This window comes from Bos indicus, chromosome 4 (genome assembly GCF_029378745.1).
Source record: "Bos indicus isolate NIAB-ARS_2022 breed Sahiwal x Tharparkar chromosome 4, NIAB-ARS_B.indTharparkar_mat_pri_1.0, whole genome shotgun sequence".
NCBI classification, from domain to species: Eukaryota; Metazoa; Chordata; class Mammalia; order Artiodactyla; family Bovidae; genus Bos; species Bos indicus.
The window spans coordinates 98,701,651-98,721,119 of NC_091763.1; the positions used below are offsets into that span (position 1 = coordinate 98,701,651).

Genomic DNA, 19,469 nt, shown 5'->3' on the forward strand with positions numbered 1-19,469 from the left:
CCAACCATCTTGTCCTCTGTCGTCCCCTTCTCCTCCTGCCTTCAATTTTTCCCAGCATCAGGGTCTTTTCTAATGAGTTAGCTTTCACATCAGGTGACCAAAGAATTGGAGCTTCAGCATCAATCCTTCCAGGACTGATTTCCTTTAGGATTGGCTGGTTTGATCTCCTTGCAGTCCAAGGGACTCTCAAGAGTCTTCTCCAACACCACAGTTCAAAAGCATCAATTCTTTGGTGCTTAGCCTTCTGTATGGTCCAACTCTCACATCCATACATGACTACTGAACAAACCATAGCTTTGACTATATGAACCTTTGTTGGCAATGTCTCTGCTTTTTAATACACTGTCTAGGTTGGTCATAGCTTTTCTTCCAAGGAGCAAGTGTCTTTTAATTTCATGGCTGCAGTCACCATCTGCAGTGATTTTGGAGCCCAAGAAAATAAAGTCTGTCACTGTTTCCATTGTTTCCCCATGTATTTGCCATGAAGTGATGGGACCAGATACCATGATCTTCGTTGTTTGAATGTTGAGTTTTAAGCCAGCTTTTTCACTCTCCTCTTTCACCGTCATCAAGAGGCCCTTTAGTTCATCTTTGCTTTCTGCCGTAAGGGTGGAGTCATCTGCATATCTGAGGTTATTAATATTTCTCCCTGCGTTCTTGATTCCAGCTTGTGCTTCATGCAGCCCAGCATTTTTTGCATGATGTGCTCTGCGTGTAAGTTAAATAAGCAGGGTGACAATATACAGCCTTGATGCGCTCGTTTCCCAAATAATCCTGATGGTTGTGCATTTTGTGTGATGGGCTCTGTCTGGTGTTCTCCTGTCTCTTGTCACTGTCAGCAGTTAGCTCACTGGCATTAGAATGTATTTCTCCAACATTCCCTTTTCATTCTGCTTTGCTTTTCTATTCGAGGTTGTGAAAAATGAAAAGGTTGACATTGCACATGAAATAAATGAAAATAGGTTATTGTTAACAAAATGAAGTGATCTTTATGAGATTTTAATGTAAACCTTTAGCATGTGTTTTTTTCCCCTCTAATTTTTATAACATGGCCAAGAGCCAAGTCATAACTCGTATACCTGACATCCATTCCTTGTGCAGAGATCTGAAATCTATAGACTTTATTAGCTGTTAAAAACTTTATTGGCCAGGCATGGTGCTTGATCTGTTTATGTGTGGGTATGTATGTGTATCTTATTTACTCAACTGTATAAAGAGTTTTATTCTTCCTTGTTCAGAATAGTCAGATATTTGATTAAATATGTATATATAACTTCATCATTACTGGGTTTATTATAGTACTTTATTGTTTGAAGAAGAGTTGAGGCTCCTTTCAGGAGAACAACAAACCAAAATTCAGAATTTCAAAGTTTCTTCCAGAAGATATATTCTCTTCTCCCCAGACTAATTCCTTTTTTCCAGAGATGGAATTTAGATCTTTCTGTGGCCAGATTCCCTTCGTTCAAGGAACTGCTATCATCTCCTTATGGATCCTCTTCTCTTCCCCATCTCAGCTTGGAAATCCTCCTTTTAAAGACAATTTCCTGCTGTCTGGTACTACTTACTCTTTGCCTGTCTTAACGTTTAGAGTGCTTAGATTATTCTACAGCCCCAACTATAGTTTACTCTAATACCCCCTTCTATTAGTGCATTGGTAATTTAACCATGTTATTATTCTTTTTTGAAAAATATGGGAAGGCTTAATAAATGGTGGTTAGGAGGATTGCCATCTTGGTGGGGTTGGAGAGAGAATTACTCGTCAAGGACAAGGTAACACACAGAAGAGCTGACTGTATTTGAGGGAGGTTTTGAAATCACTAATAATTTATTGAAAACAACCAAATGATACAGCTTTTTGAGAAAACAATCTGGCAGTTCCTTTATGGTGAAACAGTGATCCAACAGTTCTACCCCTAGATACATTCCTGTATTCATTTCCTAGGGTGACTGTAACAAAGGGCCGGTAACTGGGTGGCTTAGAAAAACAGATAATAATTGTCTCACAGTCCTGGGAGCTGGAAGTCCTAAATCAAGTATTGGCAGGGTCCTGCTCCCCCTAATGGCTGTAGGAGAGAATCTTGTCTTGCCTCTTGCATTTTCTGGTGTTTGCCAGAAATCCGTAACATTCCTGGTTTGTAGATGCAAACCAGGATCAGTGCAACCCTCCATCTTCACTTGGGGTTCTGCCTGTGTGTCTCTGCATCTTGTCCAAATTTTCCTGTTTATAAGGATACCCAAAATATTGGACTGGAGCCTAACCCAGTGACCTCATTTTAACATGATTACCTCTATAAAAACTCATTTCTAAGTGAGATCACATTCTGAGGTGCTGGAGGTTACCTTCAACATACGTTTTTTGGGGGAAATACAGTTAAGTGCATAACAATACCTAAGAGAAATGAAAACATATGTCCAAACAAAAACTTGTACACAAACTTTCAAAGCAGCATTATTCATAAAAGACAAAATGTAGAAGCAACCCAAATGCCCATCAGTGGATGACTGGACAGATGAAATATGTAGTATGTCCATACAATTAAATATTATTCGGCATTAAAAAATAGCTAGTGAACATTCTATAATGTGGATGAGCTTCGATATCATTATTACATGAAAGACCCCAATCAAAAAGGATCACATATTGTAGGATTGTACTGGTATAAAATCTCCAGGATAAGCAAATCTATATAGACAATAAAATAGATTGTTTGTCTCCTGGGACTGAGTTGGAGGGGAAGAGGGTGGAGTGAAGAGTGACTGCTTATACATGCAGGGTTTCTTTTTGGGGTGGTGAAAATATTCTAAAACTGATTGTGGTGATGTTTGCACAACTCTGAATATGCTAAAAGCCATTGTGTACGTTCAATGGGTCAGTTGTATGGGTCAGTTGTATGTGAATTACTAAAGCTACAAAATAATCAATGAGATTTAAAAATGAGAGGATTTGATATAGCCCTGGAAAGCAGTAGTTTGGGGCAAATACATGGAAGTGACAGGTAACAAAGGAGAAGTGCATGGATGTGGAGTATAGAATAAATACAAAAATTAAAACGCAGCTTTGACCATTGGGGCAGAAATGGATTTATAGGCATTACTGAGGCTTCCCTGGTGTCTCAGATGGTAAAGAATCCACCTGCAATGCAAGAGACCTGGGTTCAGTCCCTGGGTTGGGAAGATCCCCTGGAGAAGGGAATGGCAACCCATTCCAGTATTCTTACCTGCAGAATCCCCATGGACAGAGGAGCCTGGTGGGCGACAGTCCATGGGGTCACAAAGAGTCCAGACACGACTGAGTGAGAAATTAGTGGGCATTTGTTCTTAGGCTTCAATTAACTTTTCTTGTGAAGGTCTTTCTTCCTTTAATATGGATTGTATGGAACTAACTTACCTTTCAGTGGAAACAGTGTCAGACTTTATTTTTGGGGGCTCCAAAATCACTGCAGATGGTGACTGCAGCCATGAAATTAAAAGACGCTTACTCCTTGGAAGAAAAGTTATGACCAACCTAGATAGCATATTGAAAAGTGGAGACATTACTTTGCCAACAAAGGTCAGTCTAGTCAAGGCTATGGTTTTTCCAGTGGTCATGTATGGATGTGAGAGTTGGACTATGAAGAAAGCTGAGCACCAAAGAATTGATGCTTTTGAACTGTGTTGGAGAAGACTCTTGAGGGTCCCTTGGACTGCAAGGAAATCCAACCAGTCCATTCTAGAGGAGATCAGCCCTGGCTGTTCTTTGAAAGGAATGATGCTAAAGCTGAAACTGCAGTACTTTGGCCACCTCATGTGAAGAGTTGACTCATTGGAAAAGACTCTTATGCTGGGAGGGATTGGGGGCAGGTGGAGAAGGGGATAACAGAGGATGAGAGGGCTGGATGGCATCACCAACTCGATGGATGTGAGTTTGAGTGAACTCTGGGAGATGGTGATGGACAGGGAGGCCTGGCGTGCTTCGATTCATGGGGTCGCAAAGAGTTGGACACGACTGAGCTACTGAATTGAACTGAACTTACCTTTCAGAGATTAATGAAGTAGGAGCAACTTTAAATTATAACTCCTATCCCTATCACTGTAAACAAGCTGTATAAAAAATGTTTTCATTTGGGGAATAACTGATTTAAAACAGCAGTGTTCATGCTCGAAGAGGTCAGTTATACAAAGAATAGAAGGTACGTGTAGAGAAAGGTATAAGGCTGGCTGTTGTCTGCAGGAGAAGACAAGGGAGGTATATGGAAGGGAGATAGGGAAGGTAGAAATGGTGGGATTGGTAACCAGGAAGTATGGCAGACATTCAGGGGGAAAAAATTGGCAGAAAAACCAGAATATATCATTAGGCACAAGCCAATAGCTGGGGAAGCAAATGAGTGAAGATTGCAGTTTGTCCATAGGAAGTCTTTTTTTTTTTAAATTTAATTTAATTATTTATTTTAATTGGAGTCTAATTACTTTACATTGTTATGGTGGTTTTTGCCATACATTGACATGAATCAGAGGAAGTCTTAAGAGTGGTTTGTGATCTTGGCTCCCCGATCCTTGGGAGGAGAACAGCTTTGTTCCCTTTTGGTCTATAGTACCCCCTGGTGGTACTGTTGTTAAGATTCATCAAGGTTCTTTGCTGTTGCTAAGATTCCCTGTAGTAACGTCCATGCCTAACGTGGAAGAAAAGGACTTCACGTGCTGGAAATAGACTGGACTAGGCTTTAGGGTCACATCATAAATACTTGTTATCTCTTGTTTTAGGAATCCTCTAAACGCTAATTCCCTCTACTAAAATTTCTCTTACAGTGTATGTTGAAAAAGAAGATCCAAGTATTCTATGCCACAGCTCCAAGAATTAAGCATAAGTCACTTTTTAAAGATCAGAAGAAAGTGTTTATTTCTTCCATGTCATTTCTGATAATTTAGTGAGATCATAGCCCTTTAAAAAATTTATTGTAGATGTATATGCTCACAAATAGGAATACCAACATTAGTTATTTTATATGTCATTAACCTTCATGAGTTCATGTATGAAGGCTACATGTGTCGTGTTAGTCGCTTCAGTCATGTCCAACTCTTTGTGGCCCCATGGACTATAGTTTTCCAGGCTCTTCTGTCCATGGAATTCTCCAGGCAAGAATACTGGAGTGGGTAGACATTGTTTTCTCCAAGGGTTCTTCCCAACCCAGAGATCTAACCAGGGTCTCCTGCTTTGCTGGTGGATCTTCTTGGAAGGTTAGGAAACCTAATTTTCATGTGGTACTTGATAAATTCTCAATCTAAAAAAAAAAAAAAAAACATTCTATTGAATTTGGAAAATATCTTGATTTGGGAAAGATAGAAGGCAGGAGAAGGGGATGACAGAGGACGAGGTGGTTCGATGGCATCACCAACTCAGTGGACATGAGTTTGTGCAAGCTCCCGGAGGTGGTGCAGGACGGGGAAGCCTGGCGTGCTGCAGCCTGTGGGGTCACAGAGGCGGACACAACTGAGCCCCTGAGCAACAACAAATTGAATTCAGATACTGACTTTCCAAGATTCCAAAAATTAACTGAATCTCGCTTATTTAAAGGGCTTCCCAAGGGGCACAATGGTAAAGAATTCGCCTGCCAATGCAGGAGATATAGGAGACGAGGGTTCAATCTGTGAGTCAGGAAGATCCCCTAGAGTAGAAAGTGGCAAACCTGCTCCAGTATTCTTGCCTGGAAAACTCCATAGGCAGAGGAGTCTGGTGGTCTACAGTGCATGGGATTGCAGAGAGTCAGGCATGACTGAGCAAGAGGCACACACCCCCTTACTTTAAGGGGAAAATACAAGATTTTTCTAATAGAAAAAGATGACTGGCCAATTTATTTGTGTTTATATGTGTTTATTGTGTTAAAAAAATGTAAAGGACTTCCCTGGTGGTCCAGTGGTTAAGAATCTGCCTGCCAGTGCAGGGGACATGGGTTCAATCCCTGGCCCAGGAAGATTCCGCATGTGGTGGGGGCAATTAAGCCCATGCACCACAACTGCTGAGCCCATGTGCCTAGAGCCTGTGCTCTGCAACAAGAGAAGCCACCACAATGAGAAGTGTGTGCACCAGAACTACAGGGTAGGTCCCACTTGCTGCAACTAGAGAAAGCCCTCACGCAACAGTGAAGATATTTTTTTGAAAAACCATAAAATTTACCATCTTAATTGCTAATTTATTTTTTCTGTGAATTTATATTTCTATACATCCCCCTGTTTTTGACTAATGTCTATTACCCTAGTACAGTTATTCACAGCATCTCCTTTCACTTTCTGAAGTGCCCCAGCTTGAATGATAAATTATATGGTCATTTATTATAAAGGTTATTCACCTGTATTAAGAATGAATCTTTGAAATGGGTGTGACCCGATTGCCTATTCCCTGTAAGTACAAAAGTTGCTAAATTCTTTGCATTGGTCACAAAGGTAACAATGAATGTTGTTGTAGACTGATCTGATTCCTAGTCCTGTTTTCTAGATATGTTTCTGTAAAATTCTCCCCTTCAAACAGGATCTTTCAAGGAAGTGGGCAGTTTTCCCCCATACTGTTCTTAAATTGTTTGACACACTTAAAGCATCTTGCCTTCTGTTGGGCAGAGTACGATAACTGAGAGAATCAATGACAGCATACTGTCTTATACAAATACCTTATTGTAACTTTGGATTGGAAAGAAGGATAAGCCAGTCACGGAACTAATTGGGAAATTGGTCTGCCCTGAAGTCTCCAAGGGCCTTAAGATCTTTTGGCTAAGAGTGTACACGTGTTACTCATCTACTCTAGATTGTACGTACCCTGATAATGGAGAAAGTTCCTAAGATGTTATTTTGTTTCTCAAATATTTGGTGCTAAGTCGCTTCAGTCGTGTCCAACTCTGTGTGACCCCATAGACGGAAGCCCACCAGGCTCCCCCATTCCTGGGATTCTCCAGACAAGAACACTGGAGTGGGTTGCCATTTCCTTCTCCAATGCATGAAAGTGAAAAGTGAAAGTGAAGTCGCTCAGTCGTGTCCGACTCTGTGCGACCCTATGGACAGCAGCCCTCTAGGCTCCTCTGTCCACGGGATTCTCTAGGCAAGAATACTGGAGTGGGTTGCCAATTTCTTCTCCTGATTCTGTCCTAAAGTCAGTCAAATCCTGCCTGTGGGAAAGAAGGCAGATGCTGTTGAATTAAAGTAAAACCCAGACAGACCTCAGGGCTTAGCCGTGACCATGATAAGTGAACAAAGCCCAAACCCAGTTCAGTGAGTCTCCTCTTACTACCTGCTGCTGCTGCTAAGTCGCCTCAGTCGTGTCCGACTCTGTACAACCTCGTAGACGGCAGCCCACCAGGCTCCTCTGTCCACAGGATACTTACCACCTGAGCTGTTTTAATTTTTTTCCTGAAAAGTAGCCCTTCCCTTGATCTTTCTGTTTGGAATACTGTTATGAGAAGCTGACTTGAGTATCTTTGGCAAGTAAAGTATAAAAAGGTAATTTCATGCAACTAATTGAGTCTTATATTATTATGGTTTTACATTGTGGTTTGTGAATGACACTCCCTGGTACAGCTATATGAGATGGCCCTTTTTTGAGCACATGCTGTGCGCTAAACACAGTTCTGGGCATTTTGCATACATGTTTCTGGTAGGAATTAGAACAAGTGTTTGAACTTACTGGAAAACTGTGGTTCGGTATTTTGTTTTGCTTTGTTTCTATGTCTTACTCTGCTATTTAGTATAGCCAAATCATGTTTTTTTAATTTTTAAAATGTATTTTTGGCTGTGCGGGGTCTTTGCTGCTACATGGGCTTTTCTTTAGTTGTGCGAGAGGGGGCTGCTCCCCTTGCAGTGTGTGGGTTTCTCATTGCACTGCGTCTCCTGTTGTGGAACACAGGCCCAAGGGTGCGTGGGCTTCAGGAGTTGCAGCACGTGGGCTCAGTTGTGATGCATGGGGTTAGTTTTTCCACTGCATGTGGGATCTTCCCAGACCAGGGATTGAACCCATGTCTCCTGCATTGGCAGGTGGACTCTTTACCACTGAGCCACCAGGGAAGCCTGTAAGTCATGTTTTTAAATTTTCATTTGAACAATCATTGATTGTTTTCATTTGTTTTGTTTGGTTGGTTTTTTAGGTTTCACATGTGAGATCACATGGTATTTGTCTTTCTCTGCCTGATTTCACTTAGTGTAATACCCTGTAGATCCATCCATATTGTCACAAATGGCAAGCTATCTTTTTTATTACTAAGTAATGTGTCATTGTGTATATGCACCACATCTTGTTTATCCATTAATTTATCAATGAATAGTTAGGTTCCTTCCATTTCTTGACTATTATAAATAATGTTCCAGTGAACATTGGTTTGTGTGTATTTTTTTTTTTTTTTTTTGAATTAGTGTTTTTGTTTTCTTTGGATAAATACCCAGAAGTGAAATTATTAGAGCAACCCACTCCAGTGTTCTTGCCTGGAGAATCCCAGGGACAGGGCAGCCGGGTGGGCTGCCGTCTATGGGGTCGCACAGAGTCGGATATGAATGAAGTGAAGCAGCAGCAGCAGCATAGTGGCTCTATTTTTAATGTTTTGAAAAACCTGCATATTGCTTTCTATAATGGCTGCACCAATTTACAGTCCTGCCAACAGTGCACAGGGTCCCCTTTTCTCCACCTTTGCCAGAAGTGGTTATTTGTTGTCTTTCTGATGATAGCCACTCTGAGAGGAATGAAATGGTATCTCACTGTGGTTCTAATTTGCATTTCCCTGATGTTTAGTACAGCTGAGCGTCTTTTTATGTGTCTGTCGGCCATCTGCATTTCTCCTTTGGGAAACATCTATTCAGGTCCTCTGCCCAGGTTGCTTTTTTTTTTTTAATGCTGAATTGTTTGAATTCCTTGTCTACTTTGGATATGAACCCCTTATCGGATGTATCACTTTGCAGGTATCTTTCCCCATTCAGAATGCTGGCCTTTGGTTTGTTGATAGTTTCCTTCTCTGTGCAAAGGCTTTCTGTTTGGTATAGTGACATGGACTGCTTTACTTTGAACTTTATAGTAGTTCTTAATTCCTTCAGAAGAAAGACTTAAATATATGAAATACTATATAGTAAGAAAACCTCTACATGAAGGACTGCTTTATTGATTTTTAACAGCATAAACAACCACCCATGCTGTACTAAGTTGAGGTTACAGCAGGGCCCACCTCTCACCAGCTACTACCATGATGACTCCTAGCCCAGGCTTAGTATCTAATAGCTCCCTGTTCTTCGCATTCCAGACGGGTGTGTGTTTCTTTCTCTGTGGTTGGCAGAGCCACTTCCTGTTTGTTTCCTGAAGGCCCGCATTGGAGGAGAAGCGAGGTACTGAACTGAAGCATTGGATGTAGTCTGCCTGTTGCCAGCGGAAGTGGATTGTTTAGTCTGGGTTCAAGAAAGGACTAGGCAGTTTCAAGTTTGGAGTAAAAGTGGCATGCAAGATGGGCTTGCCCCACTGAAGAACTGTGTGCAGCTGCACACGTAACAAGGCAAAGAATGATGAAGTGAAATTAGAGACTTAAGGAGGAAAGGTCAGCTGGGACTTGCTGTGGGGACAGGGACTGACTGACCAGTCACCTTTGGCATTTTGTGGGATATTTTCAGAAGTAGCAAAGTCAGGCCTCTCTTCTGTGAAGCAAATGCTTATCTAGCGGTATGGTTACACTTTCTCTTATTGATTTATAGAAACCTTCCTTTTTTAAAATTGTAAAGCATTTAACTATAAAATTAGATGTAGGATGGATTCTACTCTCTGCCTTATTCTAAATCAGAGGCTGTTATGTTATCATCATGTTACACTACTCAAATAACCAATTTCTAATTCTCCCCTGGCCAGTCTTTTAAGTTGTACATGGATAGCATTCAAACCTAAAAGAAATAAAATTAAAAGTAGGTGGAACATATATGAAATTCAGAATCTTGTGTCAGCTCTTATTTTGGCAACAGAAGAATACAGAACTCTCATCACAAGTCCCCGTCAGTGGGGTTTTAATTGTGACTGATGTGATTGGGAAAAGGAAGGGGGGCGCGGCTGGTACCTCCCATTTGTATAATTTGATCGGAGTTTTGCCCTCTTTCTCTAATTCCCAAAAATATGCATCATGTAATTGGGGTTTCCCAGGGCTTCCCAGGTTGTGCTTATGGTAAAGAACCCACTTGCCAATACAGGAGACACAAGAGACATGGGTTCGATCTCTGGGTCAGGAAGATCTCCTAGAGGGGGACATGGCAACTCACTTCAGTATTCTTGCCTGGAAAATCTCATGGACAGAGGAGCCTGGCAGGCTACAGTCCACGAGGTCACAAAGAGTCGGACACGACTGAAGCAGCTGAGCACGCACGCGCACGTTGTCCTGTATAGATCTGTCTCCCCAAACATCTTTTCTCTTGTTTCCTGATATTCAAAGATTTTGGGCAAACACTTTGGAGAAAACCAAAGAAAATATATAGTAGACAAATTTAATTTGTCTGTTTGTGCACTAAATACAAATGACTTTTTCTTCAGCCTTTTTGACCGTCTCTCTTTTTTTTCCTTAAAAAGGTAATAAAGGAATCACAATCTTTAGTGAAAGCTTCAACAGTAAGGGACTAGATTTAATTTGAAAGCTTAGAGAGTTCAGGTTCATTCATTTCGGCCATGTGCCAAGGGTCCATTAAGTCAGGTGCCATATATTCTTGGTGCAAGGATGCAGCACCTGGACCTGGACATGCAAAGTCTGTACTTCTGAGGCACACTGTGAGTCTCTGTTTCGATCTCCTGAAATTTGGCCGGTACTGTACCTCCGACATAGTCCTCTGAGGACTATATGTACAGACTATATGTCTTAGAGTTTTTGTTAACATTCTATTCCTAACAGCCTTTACTTAATTCATATAGTTGTAATATCGGATCATTAAGCTAAAAAAATTTCTGGATTCCAGCAGCCAACACATGATAAAATTCCTTACAGTTGAACAAACATTACTAAATCCTTGCATAAGGCCCCATTCAAAAGCATGAGCATCACAAGAGTGGCTAAAACATTGCCTTACAATCCTGGTGGGAGAAGTGAGTATTTGCTCAGCCACCGCTGATAGAATGCAGAGGGGTAGTGCTGTATATCTGTGTGGGGATCTTCATGACTGTCCATGGTTCCTGTTCCTGCTCAGTGGTCAGGGGAATCACTGTAGATACAGTCTTGATTTTTTGAAGTCGGTCCTGTGTGCAGAGAATTAAGCTGTTAAGATTTCTTCCCATATTGGCTTTGAGTTACTCCTTTGACTTACCATCAAACTTTCATTATTTCTTAGTTGAAATATCCCAGTCATTAAAATGGATTGCAGTTAACTTTCAGATGCTCCTACGTGGAAGATTCAAGAATGAAAGACAACAGTTGGGAGTTGGAGAAGGGGTTGATTCGGGATTAGATATTTCCCTTCAGAACATTCTTAGATGTCGTTTAAAACAATCTAAACCCATTATCAGATGGAGGATGTGATATCTGGCCACTCATTATAACTTTCATATGATGTTCCCGTTAATGCATTTGTAATATGATATTGCATAATATAGTATTGATTTGGTTTGATTTAATCCAATGCAGATGCATTTTTTAGCCTTAGGAGTTCTGCTTGCTTAACTCTCTTAGGACAAAGAATGTGACTTATGCCAAAATTGAGGAGTAAGTAATGGCTTCATTGTGGTTTTTCCTAATTTGCTTTTTTAAAATGTCAGTCACTAAGTCTGTTGACTGATTATTAAGTGGTCTAAGTATTTTAAATATTTGTAAGTAATTAGTCTGCTCTGTGAATGGCTTGAGTAGTCATTAAAGTGGAATGTCAACTTTATTTATTGGAAATATTTCTATTTTTGTTGAACTCTCCTTTCTTTATAGGTGAAATATTATAGTTCTCGTGGCCTTTGTTTAGTTTGCTCTTTCATTTGGTCCCACACAAAGCCGGGTTGTTATCTAAGCCATAAGCATGAGCTTGAGAGTAACGCTCTTAAAAATAACACTTGTTACACCTGGTTAGATCTGAGGCCATGGTCAGATGAGTTCCACGTGTGCCCCTTGACCCTTGCCAAAGACCTAGCACTTTTCTCTGAGGTCACATCATAACCCCTAACCCTGGCCCATGATAATCCCCGTGTGTTAGCTATTTCAAGGGGATCGGACAAGTCAGTTCATCCCTCTTGTTGTTGTTTAGTCACCAAGTTATGTCCTACTCTTTTGCGACCCCATGGACTGTAGCGTGCCAGGCTCCTCTGTCCATGGGATTTCCCAGGCAAGAATACTAGAGTGATTACCATTTCCTTCTCCAGGGGATCTTCCCAACCCAGGGATCGAGCCCTGGTCTACTGCACTGCAGGTGGATGCTTTACTGCTGAGCCGCAGGCGAAGCCCATTCATCCCTGTACTAGTCTTGAAAACATGAGACCTCTAGGTTCAGGAGTCCAGTTAGCACCCAGCCCTTCACAAGGGCAGAACACGGACATAAACATTCTCCTCTCTCCTAGTACTGAGGTGGAAATAGCCATCGACGAGTCAGATGACCAGAGCTGAAGTCCTGGAAGTTGGAATTTTTTTTTAAAGTCCAATTTTACTACCTTAACTGTCTTGTGATTTGAACCATAAACTTCTCTGGATCTGTTCAGTAGTTTTTCAAACATCTTTCTAGAGATATAATTCACATGCCATACAGTTCATCCATTTAAAGTATATAATTCAGTGGCTTTTCACAGAGTTGTTTATTCACAGAGTTGTCCATCTATTAGCACAGTCAATTTCAGAACATTTTCATTACCCTCAAAAAAAAAAACAACACCCCGTACCTGGCTGTCACTGCGCAGTCCTCCCATCCCCTCTGGCCCTAAGCAACCACACACCTATTTACGTCACTGTTAGATTTGCCAGTTCTGGCCCTCATGCGTGCTTAGTTGTTCAGCCGTGTCCGACTCTCTGTGATCATTTGGATTGTAGCCTACCTGGCTGCTCTGCCTATGGGATTCTCCAGGCAAGGATACTGGAGTGGGTTGCCATGGCCTCTTCCAGAGGATCTTTTTGACCCAGGGATCAAACCCACGTCTCCTGTGTCTCCTGCATTGGAAGGCGGATTCTTTGCCTGCTGAACCATCTTGGGAAGGCACCATTTGGTATAAATGGAACCATGCAGTATATACTCCTTTGTGACGGGCTTCTTTCACTTACCCTACTGTTTCCAGGGGTCATCAATGTTTAGCATGTATCAGCACTTCATTCCGGAGAAGACAATGGCACCCCACTCCAGTACTCTTGCCTGGAAAATCCCATGGACGGAGGAGCCTGGCAGGCTGCAGTCCATGGGGTCTCTACAAGTTGGACATGACTGAGCGACTTCACTTTCACTTTTCACTTTCACGCACTGGAGAAGGAAATGGCAACCCACTCCAGTGTTCTTGCCTGGAGAATCCCAGGGACAGGGGAGCCTGGTGGGCTGCCGTCTGTGGGGTCGCACAGAGTCGGACATGACTGGAGTGACTTAGCAGCAGCAGCAGCACTTCATTCCTTTTTATTGCCAAATAATAATCCATTGTCTGGATCTACCACATTTAATTCATCCATTCATCAGTTGGTGGACTTTTAGGCTGTTTCCATCTTTTATCTGTTATGAATGATGCTGCTCTGAGGGTTTGGGTATGGGTTTTTGTGTGGACATATGTTTGCATTTCTCTTGGGTGTGTACCTAGGAGTAAAATTGCTGGGTCCCCTGGTAATTCTGTGTTTACCTGTTTGAAGAATTGCCAGACTGTTTCCCAAAGATTCCACAGGATCTTATACTCTTAATTTACAATGTATTAGGATTTCAGTTTCTCTATATCCTTAGCGGTCAGCTGGCTCTAAACCACGTGCTGTTGCATTCTGCTCTGACTGTCTCCAGGGGTTACATGCGGCAGCTGCTGTGCGTCCAGCTGACAGATCTGACCTGACAGAGCCCGAGGGCTCTTAAAATCCAAGGCAGTCATCTCCCAGCTAAACAGCTGGCTGTCTGGTCTGAATTTATTTGTTCTTGCCAGCTTTAGTTAGGAGTGGTAATCATAGGTAGGGTTGCAGTGTGAGGGTGGGAGCTTCGCAGGACAAAGTAATGTGTTAGTAGCCTACTCTTTAAATCTTCAACCTAGAAGAGAATTCCTAGTGGAGAAAGAAGAAATACTTTTCATGCTGTCCTTTGTCATGTTTCTCTTTTTAAGTCCGTTCCTTCTACCTCACACCTTGTGTAATGGTGGTAGAGAAGAGTGTGTTTCTTTTTTTAATTAGACAGAGGCAGTGGAGGCCCAGAGAGGGCCTCCGAATTATGACCATTAGTTAATAAAAACAACAGAGTGCATTGATAACTAACTGCCACTAACTTATTCTACCATTCTCACCTTCCAAGTAAAGGAGGACCCTTGAACTTGCCTCAGAACTTGCTCTCCCTAGGTCCTTTCTGTTAATATAGCACAGAAGCATATGGTTAGAGTTTAGAAGTCTATATAATAAATGTCTGTTTTTAAAGCAGATAATTTGAACACTTTCGGTTACCTTTTAATTAGCTTAACTCCATTTCTTCAGGTCTCCTCTCTTTGTCCATTTTGAATCAGAAAAACTTGAAAAACATTGTATACTAATTACAGACACTTAGGTTTCAGTTCACCCACTCCAGTGTTCTTGCCTGGAAAATCCCAGGGACGGGGGAGCCTGATGGGCTGCCGTCTACGGGGTCGCACAGAGTCGGACACGACTGAAGCAACTTAGCAGCAGCAGCAGTAGCAGGTTTCAGTTCAGTTTAGTCGCTCAGTTGTGTCTGATTCTTTGCGACCCCATGAACCGCAGCACACCAGGCCTCCCTGTCCATCACCAGCTCCCGGAGTTCACCCACACCCATGTCCATTGAGTCAGTGATGCCATCCAACCATCTCATCCTCTGTTGTCCCTTTCTCCTCCTGCCCTCAATCCCTCCCAGCATCAGGGTCTTTTCAAATGAGTCTGCTCTTCGCATCAGGTGGCTAAAGTATTGGAGTTTCAGCTTCAACATTAGTCCTTCCAATGAACACCCAGGACCGATCTCCTTTAGGATGGACTGGTTGGATCTCCTCCCAGGCCAAGGGACTCTCAAGAGTCTTCTCCAACACCACAGTTCAAAAACATCAATTCTTCGGTGCTCAGCTTTCTTCAGAGTCCAACTCTCATATCCGTACATGACCACTGGAAAAACCATAGCCTTGACTAGACGGACCTTTGTTGACAAAATAATGTCTCTGCTTTTCAATATGCTGTCTAGGTTGGTTGTAACTTTCCTTTCAAGGAGTAAGTGTCTTTTAATTTCATGGCTGCAATCACCATCTGCAGTGATTTTGGAGCCCAGAAAAATAAAGTCAGCCACTGTTTCCACTGTTTCCCCATCTATTTGCCATGAAGTGATGGGACCGGACACCATGAGCTAAGTTTTCTGAATGTTGACCTTTAAGCCAACTTTTTCGCTCTCCTCAGCTAGGTTTAAATCCAGGCTTTGTTTACAGCCTGTGTGATCTTGAATTGTTTGCTTAAGCTCTCTGTGTCAAAATTGTTACATGGAAAAATAATAGTGCATATCTGATTAAACAAGTTAACACACATAAAGTACTTCGAAAAGTATGTGGCATGTGAAATGTACATTAGCTATTTATCGTTTAAAGCACTCATTAAAAAAAAACCAAAAAACCTATAACCACCACGGCTGCTACTACCCTTGCTACAACTCCTGCTCTTCTGGTCAAAGTTGAACAACCTATGATTCAGGTTACTTAAAAAAGATCTGATGGAATTCCCTGGTAGTCCAGTGGCTAAGGACTCCATGCTTTCATTGCCAAGGCTGTGGGTTTAATCCCTGGTCTGCAAACTCAGATCCCACACACATCTTGCTCTCCCAGCAGTTGGAATGTTAAAGGGCAAGAGGACGAGACCTGTCAATCATTTAGTTAGGAAACAACCAGCAACAGGTTGCCCCAAAACATGTTTTCCTAAGATTTGATGTAATGTAAATTTCTGTCTCATCTTTCTTTCTTTCTTTTTTTTTTTTTAAATCTTCTGGAATGTCCTTGGCTTCCAGTGACCATAGCTGGAATCCTTGAGTATCTGGCATGGTTCCAAACACACAGTTAATGTGGGACTAAGTAAGTGTGCACATAAATACGTAACCAGAGCTTCCTCCTGGGTTGTCTTTAACACCTTGTTTCTTCCCCTCTTGATCTCCAGGTATCTCGGATGAAGAAATTATCAACATTACTCTTCCTACTGGGGTCCCCATTCTCCTGGAACTGGACGAGAACCTGCGTACTGTTGGGCCTCACCAGTTCCTGGGCGACCAAGAGGCTATCCAAGCAGCCATTAAGAAAGTTGACGATCAAGGAAAAGTGAAACGAGCTGACAAATAAAGTTTTTCCCACGTGCTGGCTAGGAATAGCTGCAGAAGGAATGGCATGCGGTGTGTTATGAGTGCTCATCTCCCACACCCCCCCCCCTTTTTTTTTCTGTCTTCCCACCTGATTTTTCCAGATCTAGGCTGTGGGGTAGAGTTTGTAGAGGTAATTAGGTCTTAACGTTGGCCCAGTTAAAGGCTTTAGGATGCCCATAGCCTTATGTGCTAACCCCTGCCAGCCTCCTTTTAATTAGTCACTAAGTTAATCACCAGTGGGGCTTAATCAATGTCCTAAGTTTCTGAGATGGAAAAGCAACAAGTGAAGCTTAAGTTCAAGGTCGTCCTCATTCAGTAAATCAGTATTGAGTCACTATTGACAGACCTTCACTTCAATAAGACGTTTGTATTTATAGAAAATTTCTGGGATGATAATAAAGGATATTAGATAATATGCTCTACTTAAGTATTTATTACTAGTCTTTTGTACTCTGATAGGTAAGACCAGAGGCCCATTAAATGGGAGAGTCACAGATGGATTCTTCCAAAGCAGCCAGCTACAAACAGCAAGGCCTTTTGCTCGTCTCAAGTCCAGAGACATCCTGTTTGACATCTGGTGGAATTCCTCTCTAGTGCTGGAATTAGCAGCATATAGACAGCCATAGCTGTTCATGTTCTCTTTTGTTTTTAAACATTAATCTTGGGCTCCTTAAAATTGATTTAAAAATAAGTTCTGTGTCTGAAAATGGTACCTCCAAAGTATTTCCATATGATTCCTAAGTATTAAGTACAGGCTACTGAATTAGTCTCTGCTTTCATCTTCCTGTAACACAAAGAGTTGTACTTGTTTCAACACACAGACATGCTTAATTCTCTATAAATTGAAGTTTGGGTCAGGGTGCAGTTAGAATATAGTGGGTGTAATTTCATTCACTTGAACAGGGGAAATGGTATACTGGCACTTGTCAGTGGACATTTGTTCTTTATCTGCTGAGGGCAAAACATTATGGTACATAGTCTACAGTACTCAGGGTAGACCACAGACTGATTGATTGATTGCTCATCAATCTTAATGATACAGGATGTCTTTAGATGCTGTAGACAGGTATGTCATCATTTCTTTAAGCTACTGCTGCTGCTAAGCCACTTCAGTCGTGTCTGACTCTGTGCGACCCCATAGACAGCAGCCTACCAGGCTCCTCTGTCCCTGGGATTTTCCAGGCAAGAACACTGGAGTGGGTTGCCATTTCCTTCTCCAATGCATGAAAGTGAAATGTGAAAGTGAAGTCACTCAGTCATGTCCGACTCAGCGACCCCATGGACTGAAGCCTACCAGGCTCCTCCATCCATGGGATTTTCCAGGCAAGAGTACTGGAGTGGGTTGCCATTGCCTTCTCCGTTAAGCTACTGCCTTATATCGAAGCAAGTGACATACGTTTCAATGATAGAGTCATCTTAACAGTTTACAACTATAATAGCTATTACAGGTATCACGAGTTTTTCATGGTTTTCCATTGGTGGGTTAGTTTATTTGTATCCATTTTGTGGTAAAATTGGCATTAGAAGGAAACTAACTATAAAACCCTTGCCTCTGCTTGGTCTCCACTGATCCTTAAATCAAGATTTAGAGGGACTTTCCTGGCAGTCCAGTGGTTATGACTCTGAACTTCCAATGTAGGGGACACGGGTTCCATCCCTGGTCAGGGAACTAAGACCCCACGTGCTGTGTAGCGCAGCCAAAAGATAAAAAATAAAGAAGACTTAGAGCATCAGCTGATAAAGATGGCTGAAAAGAACGTGGTTTGCTCACAGCTGGCCACATCTGCAATGCGTAAGGACGTGGAGTGTGGCTGCTTGACATTCCTGACCGACTACTGTCTTTTCTGCTGCCGTCCTTCTTTTCAGTCCTGTTGCCCAACCAAATAGCACTCTTTATGATAATTCAGAGATCAGGGTCACAGACACAACTACCGTCTTCCTAGAATTCCAAACCTATGGCTAAACTTCAACTCAGACCATTTTTGAACAGCTTTATCTCTGGAACTGGCATCTGAATTTTCCAGCCCAAGTGGTGACCATGTCTTAAAGCAGCTCAAGATCCCAGATTTGGATTCTTCCCTCACCCCACCTCTAGACGTCCACCTCCAGAGGACCCCCAGCAGCATGATTGCTCCCTTGCACAAAGCTGTGCTCACACTTAGTCACTTTGGAATCTCACAGACTTCCTCAGAGAGGGATAATTGTTGCTGACACATTCTGGTACAATTTTGGTTTTATTGTTTTTGAGATCTTGGCTGAAATAAAAGAGATATTTATGAAAACTTGATGTACAATTATCTTTAACAACTTTAGCACGTCAACCTCGAGACCACCTAATGAACCTGTTTTCTTTGCACGGTTTACAAAGTATTCAGGATTTTTGATGTAGGTACCTCGAAGTATGCCTAACCTGGATCCTTGGTATCCTCTGTACTATGTCAAGCTGGGACCATAAAAAGGGGGAGTTTTTTAAATCTAAAAAATGATAGCTTATCTAGAAATTTGGTCCTTGGCAGGCCAGGTTTGGCTTGCCTTGGAACCACCTAGACAAGTTTTTTCTACCCAGGCTGTAATGCTTGTTATATGCAGGTCCAGTGTGGTAAGATAATAGCCATAGCAAGATGCTATGAATTTTCATTTTTAAATATCTCAAATGAATCCTGTATCCCAGTACATTGAGACTTTGTTTTTCTTAAAAAAAAAAAACAAAAACAAAAACAAAAATTCTGCCTCAGGAAAAAAGGTTCTTAAAATCATCCAGTACAAATTTGAGCACTGAATTAACAAAGCATCCTCAGTTAGGATATGTTACATCATGTATATTTCCTTGATAAAGATGTGCAAGGAAAATTTCTTAACATAATCTGGCTATTTCCATGCTTAACCAGATTCTTTTGCCCCAAATTTGCAGACTATTTCTCATCTTGGGTCATGACCACTTTTATTAAAATGCAGCCCTTTGTGTGCACATTAATGGCAGTGGTTATTTGTCTTCTAGCCTGGGAAGCCTCCCCAGAGGCTCTGTAGCTTTGTTGCCAAAA

The 19,469-nt window shown here is 41.8% G+C and overlaps 1 protein-coding gene across 2 annotated transcripts in view; it reads left to right on the forward strand.

Annotated features, from left to right (window-relative positions):
• Positions 1-18,710, forward strand: part of BPGM (bisphosphoglycerate mutase) — a 33,283-nt gene extending 14,573 nt beyond the window's left edge. For both annotated transcript variants that reach the window (XM_019959111.2, XM_070788185.1), the window contains exon 3: positions 16,230-18,710. In XM_019959111.2, coding sequence (XP_019814670.1) covers positions 16,230-16,408 — 179 coding nt within the window. In that variant the 3' untranslated portion in view covers positions 16,409-18,710. The remainder of the gene's footprint in view (positions 1-16,229) is intronic.
• Positions 18,711-19,469: the final 759 nt, after the last annotated feature.